The 11,843-nt window shown below is 42.4% G+C and overlaps 1 protein-coding gene across 1 annotated transcript; it reads right to left on the bottom strand.

Annotated features, from left to right (window-relative positions):
• Positions 1 to 9,032: 9,032 nt before the first annotated feature.
• Positions 9,033 to 11,579, bottom strand: LOC9632301 (DNA polymerase iota). The gene is made up of 11 exons (XM_024672260.1): positions 11,443 to 11,579; positions 11,166 to 11,386; positions 11,015 to 11,092; positions 10,860 to 10,942; positions 10,702 to 10,803; positions 10,426 to 10,651; positions 10,268 to 10,372; positions 10,112 to 10,212; positions 9,920 to 10,058; positions 9,759 to 9,871; positions 9,033 to 9,706 (listed from the first exon to the last, which is right to left on the bottom strand). The coding sequence occupies exons 2-11, from the start codon at positions 11,202 to 11,204 to the stop codon at positions 9,085 to 9,087; spliced, it is 1,608 nt and encodes a 535-aa protein (XP_024528028.1). The 5' UTR covers positions 11,205 to 11,386; positions 11,443 to 11,579; the 3' UTR covers positions 9,033 to 9,084.
• Between the last annotated feature and the right edge of the window lie 264 nt (positions 11,580 to 11,843).

The raw sequence follows: 11,843 nt of genomic DNA, 5'->3' as shown, positions 1-11,843 counted from the left end.
GGAAGGCATGCAATTAGAGTGTGGTAACCCAAATAATGATTGAGGTGTGGAAGCACTAGCACTGAGTTGTAAGACTTTGACAACTATGAATAAACTAAGCAAAATGTACAAAATAATTAATTGGATTGGTAAAAGCTAACTACCCAAGACTTTTTATTGAGGTAAGGAGGTTAAATGTACCTTTCAGGGGGATAAATTGCTTATGTTGAGATATAGTAAGTCAATGTCATAAAGAAAAATGTTCATTGTCAAAAAAGGTCATCATTGAGATACCAAAACACTCTAAAATATAAATGAGTGGTATTTGGAATTATAAAGGAATTAGATAAGGCCCAAGGGACTAAGTCCCTAACAAATAATGGATAAAATGTGTTATCTAACATCCAAAGTTGCGGAGACGGAAGAAGTTTGTCTATCTGAATTAGATAAAACCAAAAAGGGATTTTGGCATGGTTAGCAATAGGTATAAAGAGGCCCATACATAATGACGTTAATCCCAATGTATGGGATTACACAGTGAGCATATCCAGATTTAAGAACCACTCCTTAAGTTATTGAGTAGATTCATCCCTAATAATACTTACTAAGGCAAGGGAAGGTGTAAGGCCAAAAAGCGAGTAGTAAAGGGATAAAATTGAACTATAAAAATTGAGGGGCATAACCAAATTGTGAGACACAAATCCTAAAGCCCCAAAAGTAGAGCTGAAAGGGTGTCATATGGTAGTGGCTAAAGCGAAAGCTAAACAAGAGTAACACGTTTGGACTAAAAGTTTTGATTTGAAAAATTGAAAGCAAGAGTGGAACTCCCAATAAAGTGCTCGAGGAACGAGCATAAAGCAAGCAATAAGTGAGTCTCTAGAAAAGGGACATAAGAAGACCAACACATGACATGTGGAAGTGTCAAGATGGACCCAAAACGAAGTCCGAGATAGACCCGAAACAGAATTCGAGATGGACCTGAGATGGAGTCTGAGATGGAGTCCAAGTGTAAGCAACCAAAGGGAATGACTCAAAATACGATCCATAGGGTTCAAATATAAAGGGAAAGGGCCCATTTACAAGAGTGCACCCATTTTTCCAATTGATTAAGGGTTTTGGGATATTTGGGGTTAAGCGTCTTTGGGTTTGAATAGTATTGGGTTGGGTGACCTCTGGGAAGTCCAAACTTAGGAGCTTACATTCGGTATCGGAGCAGTCTTGGATCCGACTCTATTGATTGGCTAGAAGAATGGCACCACATATGTTGATTGACATCTAACAAGTCCAATTTGCTCCCGCTGGGCTCAACCTGAGGGGTAGGGTGAAGAGAGCAAAAACTCTAAGTGGATATATGCAATGTAAGGAAATTTATTTGAAAAATAAATATTATAATTCCAAAGTATGATGATTATGTTGATGGAGGCTAAGATTACTCCAGAATAAATAGTAAGATTGAGATAGAGAAGGTGTCTTTAATGGGTTTAGTGAAAACTAAACAAACAAAGGGAGAGAACCATCATATGTGGTCTAATGAGACTTTAAGTTAGAGAGACTATGTTCCTTAGAGGATGGGAAAGGCATGGTAAGGCTCTAATGTCAAATATTAACTTGGTGCTAAAGAAAATAGTAATCCATGATAGAGCTACTTTATGAAATTGTTTATCACTCAATGAGGACATTGAACTTCATCTATGGGTGGTGGATTTGTGAGACACAAATCCCTAAGCCCCAAAGTGGAGCCAAAAGGGTGCTATATAGTAGAAGCTAAATAAGCATAATACATTTAGACTAAAATCTCTAACTTGAAAAGTCGAGAGAAGAAGTGGAATTCCCAATGAAGTGCTCGAGGAACGAGCACGAAATGATCAATAAGTGAACTTCTAGAAAAGGAACACAAGAGGACCAATATATAACATGGATATGTCAAAACCAAGTCTGAGATGGACCCAAAATGGACTCAAGATGGAGTCTGAGAAAGAGTTCGAGATGGACTCTAAGTTAGAGTCTGAGATGGAGTTTGAGAAGGAGTTTAAGATAAATGCAAAATGGAGTCCAAGAAGGAGTCCGAGATAAAGTCCAATTAGAGTTTAAAAGGAGTATGAGATTGTCACAAATATGACTTCGAATATCGAAAGATATTTGTTGGGTAGTCCTTATGGACACTCTTTCTTTACTGCCATGACGGTAGGAGGTTGGTATTGTTGGTTCTTTTTATAGTCTCCACTCAAGCTAGTTGAGAAACTGGTCATTGCGTGTGCACTTGACCAGATGAGCATAAGGATGGAATTCCTAAATGCTATTAGTCAAATATACTTGACTTGATTAGAGAAACTCACTTGTTAACTTGCACTTGCTAGTGTTGGGAACCCCCAAGATATTAATATTAGTCCCTCAATATTGTTACATGGTAACTTACCATGTCCACCAAACACCCTCACTATTATGTCTTATATGTTGATTCCGTTCCGAATCCATATGCTATTTATGGTAAATGTTTAAATCTGTCCAAGAGGCATATCTACAGAATATAGAGTGTTCTAAGCCCTATGGTGTTGTTCCTGCATTCGGATTTGCGATCTAGCACCATTCCATATTTAGTAAGTTTCACACTTGTCTTAGAGACTAACTCCTGATACTAAGGGAGGCTAAGGGTGAAAGCCCAAAGCGTGTGTCCTCAACGGTACGGGGGTTATGGGGGTTTTAAATGTATAGTAGGGATAGTGGTTGGAATGCAAGTTTGACCACATGAGACATTAGTTTGGCTCTCACTGGGTTGTGTCGCCCCTTCTTCTGTATCCAGCTTGGGTCTAAGCCCAAACTCCACACTGCTCTAGTCGGTGGGGTACCCTCCTCCTCGCGTTAGGCCACCGGTATGCCAAAATCATGCTAAACACTGTTTAACACCATTTAGCATGTAGGTGCTAAATATGGGGAGCTAGTGGTTGTGGGATTGTGAGTGTACTGAACCCTCATTTCATAACACAACGGGTTTGGAGTTCGGCTCCAAATTCAAGTGCGCTATAGAGATGGAGTCCGAAATGGAGCCCAAAGTTGAGTCTGAGATGGAAACCAATACTGGGTCCAAGATTGATATTAAGACCCATACCAAACCGAGCCTAAGGCCAAGAATGAGTCCGAATTTAAGACCGAGACTGAGACTAAGACTGAGTCCGAGTCCAAGGGTGAAAGCCCAAAGTGATCATCTCCCAGACCCTGGGGGGTTTGGTGAGCTCCAAAAGGATAATAAGGGGAGGACTCTAGTGGAATCAATTTGGCTAAGAACGGCTAGTGTGTAGTGCACGTGGTTTTGACCCTTCATCCTATGGTGATTTACCATAGGATAACACCACGAAGCAGAACCTAAACCCTCTTTATGCCACGTGACACATGCCATGTGTCATATGCCACGTGTCCAAAGAACAATGGTGCAGAACCCGAGGTTCAGGGCCTTGGGCCACTGAACGAAGGAACGGTGCCAAACTCCCAAGCATGGAGCCAAGGAGCGATGGAACCAGACCACGGAGCAACTCTCGAGCATATAGCCCAAGGAGCGAAGGGACAGGAGCCCGGAGCGACTTGGAACAATCCTAGAGCAACCAACATCCTAATGCTAGGACTAGCACGCAAAACGGAGCCAAACGGAGTCTGGCGCTATTTCGGCATACCAGTGGCCTAACATGAGGATATGGGTACTCCACCAACTAGCATTGTGTGGAGCTTGGGCTTAGACCCAAGCCGAATGCAGAACAAAGACAGGCACGCAAGCGGGAGCTAAACTATGCCTCAGGTTGGTCGGCCATGCCCGACCTACCCACTATCCCTACTACTATCCCTATACTACTGGGACAAGCTCGAAACTTACTAAATATGGAATGGTGCTAGATTGTGAATTTGGACACGAGACGAACACCATTGTGTTCAGGCCGATCTCTACATTCCATAGATATGCCAAATGAGCGAATCTGGACACTTTCCATAAATAGTATTTGGGACCGAAATGAGACTAACACAAAGGGCATGATAGCGAGGGTGTTTGGCAGACACGATAAGCTATCATCTAGCGATATTGAGGGATTAGTCTCAATACGCAAGGGTTCTTATCAAGCCAGTGCAAGACAGAGCAAAAGAGAACTAAAAAGCCAGGCCAAGTATGCTTGGCTAAATAGACACTTAGGAATTCCGTCTTTATGCTCATCCGGCCAAGTACAGATGCAAAGTCCAGTTTACTAACACTTGAACAAGAGGGGCTGATAAAGGGTCTAGCAACACTAACCTCCTGCTATCGTGGCAGTAAGGTAAGAGTGTCCGTAAGGACTTGCCGACAGGTAACTTTCGATACCCGAAGTCACATTCGCGACATAGTGTGACCAAGGAAGGTTATACCCACATAGTGGGTGATGATATAATTGTGAGACACAAAATCCCTAAGCCCCAAAGTGGAGCCGGAAGGGTGCCATGTGGTAGTGGCCAAAGCGAAAACCAAACAAACGTAACACGTTTGGACTAAAAGCTCCGACTTAAAAGATCAAGAGCAGGAGTGGAACTCCTAACAAAGTGCTCAAGGAACAAGCACGGAGCAAGCAATAAGTGAGTCTCTAGAAAAGGGACACAAGAGGACCAACACATGACACATGGAAGTGTCTAAGATGGAACCAAGATGGACCCAAGATAGACTCGAGATGGAGTTCGAGATGGAGTCCGAGATGGACCCGAGATGGACCCGAGATGGACCCGAGATGGAGTCCGAGATGCATCTGAGATGGACCCGAAATGGACCCGAGATGGAGTCTGAGATGGAGTCCAAGATGGAGTTCAAGATGGACCTGAGATGGAGTCTGAGATGGACCCGAGATGGACCCAACATGGACCCAACATGGACCCGACATGGACCCGACATGGAGTTCGAGATGGATCCGAGATGGACTTGAGATGGAGTCCGAGATAGAGTCCGAGATGGACCCGAGATGGAGTCTGAGAAAGACCCAAGATGGAGTCCAAAGTCGAGATCGAGACCGGGACCAGGACCGAGACTGCGACCGGGACCGAGACTGAGACTAAGGCCGAGGCCAAGACCGAGCCCAAGCCTGAGTCCGAGTCCGAGTCCGAGTCCGAGTCCAAGTCTGAGTTCGAGTCTGAGAGGGTGAAAGCCCAAAGCGTTTGTCTCCCCGACCCTGGGGGGTTTGGTGAGCTCCAAAAGTATAGTGAGGGGGAGGACTGCAATGGAGCCAGTTTAGCCAGGAAAGGCCAGTTTGGCCCAAGAAGGCTGTACTCAGGTGTTGGGTGATGAGCTGACCACTAGGCTACAGGCCTTGACCCAATGGTAGTGTTGGCAAACACGGCCATGGATAGAAAGGGATTTGGTGGGGACTGGAAAAGAGATACTGGGGAAGGCTATTCCCCATGTCGGTGGGCATCCTAAGAATGCTAAGGAGTGGATCTGGGATGATCACTCATGGACGGATGGCTTAGTCTTTGAGAGACGGGATTGCAATGCAGGTGGTGTTGGACCACCAGCATGACCAAGGTAAATGGGCATGGCCTTAGCGTAACGGGTTGAGAGGTCGGTGGTACTTTAGGGTGTCAGTCATGAGATCGGACACGTAGAGCACTTGGACCAAGTGCAAAGGTTGAGTGGCATGGATGCCATTCTTGGGGCTAGCAAGCCCTAAGTCGTAACTGGGACTTATGGAGGTTGTGAATGAGACTCCTCCAAGTGGTCGGAGGTGTGGTTAAGTGACTAAAGTAGAATGGAAAAATTAGTCGCTTACAATAATCATTGAGGAGTCCAAGGCTAAAGTCAATGCAAATAGACAAGTGGGGTAATTTGGTGAAGTGTTCAAGAACCATCTTTAGCTCCCCCAGGAAATTGAATGGTCAATGGTCCCAATCCAAGTGTGGGTGGCACTACGTACTTGGATATCTAGTGTGGCTCATCAAAACCTTGCTATAGCCATATGGCTAGGGCACCTAAAGGTAGAAGGTGGGGAGAGTACCCATGAGGCTCACGTAAGGCCATAGTGTTTAGAAATGTCATCCCAAAGTCCCAGACTGTGGAAAGAAAGAAGAGTGGACTTTTTGTATAGTGATCAAGGGCATAGTCACGTGGTGAGGAAGTCCTAGAGGTCAATGGGACTTGGTGGTAGGGCCTATGGGCCCTACTCAGTGGCAGGGTTGGTGAACACTACTGAGGACGAAGTGGGATTTAGTAGGGACCAATGGAAGGATATTGGAGAAGGGTGTTCCTCATGTTTCTAGGCATCATAAGGGTGTTAAAGTGTGGTCAAGGGATGACTACTTATGGATAGATGGCATAATCTTTGGGAGATGGGTCTATAGTATGGGTGGTCTTGGATTACCAATGAGACAAAAGTGAATGGATATAATCTTAGTATAACAAGTTGATATGTCAATGGTATCTTTGGGTGTCTATAGTGGGATTGGACACGTGAAGCACTTAGACCAAGTGCAAAGGTTGAGTGGTATAGATGCCATTCATAAGACTAGTATATCCCTAAGTCAAGAATAAGACTTATGGAGGTGGTGAGTGAGACTCCTCCAAGTAGTCAAATGTGTGGTTAAGTGACTAAAATAAAATGGAAAATTTAGTCGCTTACAGTATGTCATAAGAGTGTAAAGTTTTATTAGTGCTTCACCATATGAACTCCTATATAGTTATGATCCAATACTATTAATAGAGTTGAGTTTACCTTCATGATTGCCAAAAGCTGTTAATGCTATGTCTTAGGATTAGTATTTGATAAACATTCTTCCACTTATCTAAGCAGAGTTTGCCAAAAACCTAGGCTATGTACAAGTGGGACAGCAATAATGCTACAACTCCCATCATCATCCACCTGCAGAATACAAAATGGATAACTTAGTGTTAATTTGTTTTCCCAATCTTATGGTACATGGTTTATCTAAAGGGCTTATTGTTTAATAGAAGGGACCGTATCGGGTGCTACTGTAAGCAACCAAAAGGAACAATTCAAAATATGATCCATAAGGGTTCAAATATAGAGGGAAAAAGCCCATGAACAAAGGTGTACCCTTTTGTTCAATTGATTAAAAGTTTTGGGATACTTGAGGTTAAGTGTCTTTGGGTTTGAATAGTATTGGGTTGGTGAAATCTCAAGAAGTCTAAATCAAGGAGTTTATATTTGGTATTAGAGGGGTTTTAAGTTTGACTTTATTGGTTGACTTAAGGGAATTGCACCACATGTTAATTGATATTTGGTAGGTTTGTTTTGCTCTAGCTAGGCTCGACTCAAGGGGTAGGGTGTCAAGAGAGCATGGCTCTTGGGAAAGTTGCAGTTCTCAACTTTCATTCACAAGGGTGTGAACTTGCAAGAAAGTGTGATGGATTATAAACAACTAAAAAAAAAAACTCAAGAGATGATCCATAGAGGTTTAAATATAAAATAAAAGAGCCCATGAATAAGGGTGCACCCCATTTTTTAATCAATTAAGGGCCTTGGGATACTTGGGATTAAGTCTCCTTGGGTTTGAATAATATTAGGTTGGGTGACCTTTTAGGAAGTCCAAATCGAGGAGCTTATAGTTATGGTAAATTAGACCACAAATTTATGAGGTTTGGCATGATATCCAACAAACAAATCCTCTAGAAATTATACATGTGTAATGGCTGAAATGCTTTGTACAAAGGCATGAACAATTGACACCACCTACAAATCCATTGATACCTCCTCCTAATGTTCCTCTAGATCCTAACCCATCCACTATAAAAGGTCCAAGCATACAATTATAATGCCATATATTAATATTAGCATAGTGGGATTTTAATAAATGTCAGATTGGTTTCAATCCAAACCAATTGCTTCTGTATATAAAGAGCGAGTGATAGTTTAAGCTAATTGATATGCACATTTCTGTATTCCATTTCCATATTCCATGCACTCACTAATAGAAAAATTACTCAAATATAAAACATTGGACATGTTATAACTTTATTTAAGAACTAGAAATTGCTAAGCAAATGTTAGTTAGTTGACAAAGTTTATTATTCAACATATGTCTCCTCTTCTCAATGTCTACCTTTTTCAATTTTCCTCACTTCATACAATAGTGCCATCTTGACTTCAACTAAGGATATAGAAGAAAAAGCTTTGCAAAAAAAGTTTACAATTTGCTCCAATTCTCTTGTAGGACCCTACACCATTTTTTTTATATAAAAAGATTCTAGTCATAGAAAGAGACAGGAAGAGTTTCTCACTAGAAACTACTTGGCTGCATAGGTGTTTACACAAAATCAAGACCTCAAAGTCATCCACTATTGGTAAAACAAACACCTTCAAATCTAAAGGTTTAGAGAAAAATTTGAAATTCAATCCTCTTAGATTCTAGTGCGTTACAAAATATACATTATATCATGTTATAGCAAAGTATCAAAAAGCCCTTTTCAACTAAAAGACCATGGATTTGTAATGTATAATTTAGAACACAGCCAAAATAGAGTTTCAAAATTCCATGGTACTTTCTTTCTAATCTTCAAATTCCTTGAGTGACATAGTATTATCTGAAAGAATTCATTCCGGACAGGAATGCTAGAATACTACTCAATTGATGAGGAAGTATCTAAAAATAATTGTAGATACATTAGTAAGAGCTTCGTATCATATTATTACCAATATAAGCTAAATATTAATATTATATTATTACCAATATAAGCTAAATATTATATTATAACTGAGTCAAGTAGTTAGAGGTAATAAAGACATACTTATTGCCAGCAGGCCCCATCAAATCAAACACCACCAACTCAAATGGACAGGAAACTATAATTAATTTTAACCGTCCTTTTGCAACATCAGGAGAATAATTATGAGCTATAATTTAATATTTAGCTTATATTGGTAATAATATAATATCAATATTTAAAAATAATAATTTGAAAGAAAAAAATTAACCTTATTATAATCAATGTGCTCCTTGCAGCTTCTAAGGACAGACGATACCCCATTTGTGCTCAAGATATTCACCGAGGACAAAGTTCTCAGGGCCACTAGCATAGTTGAAGAGCATCCACCCATGGATTACAATCCAGAAGATTAACATATGGCATTTTTTGAGTTCAAAGAGTACACCTTACTTCAACAGGAAAAAGTCAAGTGTACCATTTCGTTGTCTTTTCTTGCGTGGAGGCGTAATGGCATCGAGCCATCGATTCTCGGACTTCTGCAGCTGTAAAGCCAAGTGAAAATCCAAATGTTGCTGCTTCGTTCGCTCGTCTAGAAATTCCACGCCACACTGGGAGCAGCAGCTATTATTTTCCAGTCCAATCCTCCTCGATTCAGGCCCTGGAACTTGAAAAGAATATTTAAAGCTGTCCGCTGAGACGTCTTCCGCATCCTCTTCAAATTCGGTTGGACTGGAAGAGCTCGCAGGAATACACACTGAAACTTTGCTGATGTGTGTCGATTCTTCTCTCTCGATTCTTGCCTGTCTCTTCCCACGAACTTGGGTTGGTGAAACGCCCGACTGTGTGTTGCATGGTCTCGCCATGAAGGAGCGTATATCTGCCGAGCTTGGAGAGCCATCTTTTATAAAGTTTGTTGCACCAATGTTAAGGACGCAAAACTCACGACCCTGGAGGCTTTGAGAAAGGAGTCTCAAGCCTGTCTCGACCAGCACTTGCGTTCTTCTTCCCAAAGGCACGGTCGCCAATAGCAGCTCTGCAGGCATCCCAGCTGATGTGCTCGTGAATTTCCTGCAGTTCCAAGTTATGATAAAAGACCAGAAGGAGTAGAACACTCGCTCACCAGACCCCTCGAGACTTCCATTTCACTGTAAAAGTTTTCGGTGTACGTTCCGTCTCGGCTTTGTCTTCGTCGAGCCTCGCAATCAAATCCGGAGCAAGACAGCTTAGAATCTCCTGAAGGCAAACAGAGGTTACACGTATGCAGCTCGAGTTAAGTCTTACTTTTGCTTGGTCCAGAGAAGAGCATGGTTTGAAGGAATCCTCAACCGAGAGAGACTTTGAAAAGCCCTTGTCTTGAACACGACTGTAGTCGTGGCCACGGCATGCATCAAACAGCTGGTTTCCAAATCGATCCCCAAACCTACATTCAGCAATGTAAAAATTTAAGCTTTTCACAGAATGCATTTTACGTACTTGGAAGACAATTGCGCCAGAGTAAGACTTTGCATATCTCCCATGGTTTCCACTCCCATTTCTTTTAGAGTTGCCTCTGTCTGCCTTCCAACTCCCGGGATCTGAAAGCTTTTCCTTTAAACATAAAAAGCACTCCATAAGAATGTTTAAGATCACCTTGCGAACTGGTAAAGGAACAATGAAATCGTTTACAGCTGACTGAGTAATACAGGTCTGCTTATCTGGCTTGTTTAGCGAGCAAGCCATTTTCGCCAGCATTTTCTGCACAAATGCAAAAGAATGACAAAGATGATACTCATGACGCAGGCACTTACATTGTGAGAAATGCCGCAGGAGCACTGATAGCCAGTTTCTTTTTCAACCGCGCAGCGAATTTCAGCAGCTAACTGAGTTCCCACCATCAACAATAGGTCTCCCTGGGTAGCTTGCGTAGTTAAATCACCGCCGAGTACATGGCCGACAAAAGAAGTTGGATTGGCACTTGCAACGCGTTTGAGAACTTCTTCAGTGACATCCACCGCACACTCGTCCAGACCTCTCCTGAAATATTCGTTTAGAAGCAAATACATAAGCAAAGTTAAGGCACATACTTCTCAACCGTCCCGAATCTCTTGATGACTTCCATGATCAGCTTGCTTGCATACCGATAAGGCGTGAGGTCCTCTCCATTGATCAGCACCAAGTCCGAGCAACTGCAAAATGATTCTATGTTTGTCTAACAGTAAAAAGACCAGCACTGAAAGCATACCATCTCTTGGCTTCGTCAACAGGAACCATTTTCGGGACTCCAAGCTGCCTAGCTACATAGTTGGAAGTAACAACAAGGAACTTCTGCAAGATATATCATTCCAACAAAAGAATTAGAACAGAAAAATGGGAAGACAACAAAAAAAGAAAGGACACCTGAGTGACACCGACTGGTCGATCTCGAAGCCAAGGACGTCGCAAGATCTCAGATTGAGCATAGAAGCAATCGACATCCTGTTAAGAAGAAAATCAAAACAGGGATAAACAGGAAGAGATACTAGATCGAAAGAAAAAGAACCAAGTTTACCAGATGGATCACGACCCGATCGGTCGCTTTGGAGCTCATCCTACAAAAACTACTACTGTAGCTGCTCAAACGGTCTCTTGCTCAAACTCTTCCCCTTCGCTTTCCTCCTCCACATTGTCGACTTCCTCCTCCTCCCCATCTTGATCGTACTCCTCCGGATCGTTCTCTGCCGTCGTCTTGCCCAGGATAATCCCCTCGTTCGCAGTCTTGATCTCGTTCCACTGGAAATCCCTCCAAATGAAACCCTGATGCTGCAGCTGTCAAGAAATGCGCTCACCTTCTCCTCGAGCTCGGCCTCCTCCTGAGCTAGCAGCGCCTCCTCGTTCGCAGCGATCGACCACTCCCAGGGATTCTCCACGCTGATCGGCTCGATGCTAGGGAACCAAGTAGACATTCTAGACAATAAATGGGAAATCTAGGGTTCTTCATTAAAGGAAATTAGATAGCTTGTGTTTGTAGATATGTGTCTCGGCTATGTTCTATCCCCAAATATGCCTTCGTCTCGGCCTGACAGACTACAAATAAGACTCTTCGATGCAAGCACACGTCCACCAGACTCTTGCTCGGATCATACTCGCATATATCTTTCCATATAAGTCTAGAACGCTACTTGCTAGCCTTCAGAGATTGGTTTCACAGCGATCACAACTAGAAACTCAACAAGAAGATCGTAGATGA

This window comes from Selaginella moellendorffii, unplaced genomic scaffold (genome assembly GCF_000143415.4).
Source record: "Selaginella moellendorffii unplaced genomic scaffold, v1.0 SELMOscaffold_8, whole genome shotgun sequence".
NCBI lineage: Eukaryota > Viridiplantae > Streptophyta > Lycopodiopsida > Selaginellales > Selaginellaceae > Selaginella > Selaginella moellendorffii.
The sequence above is the reverse complement of the archived record's forward strand: the minus strand, read 5'-3'. Positions and strand labels throughout refer to the sequence as shown.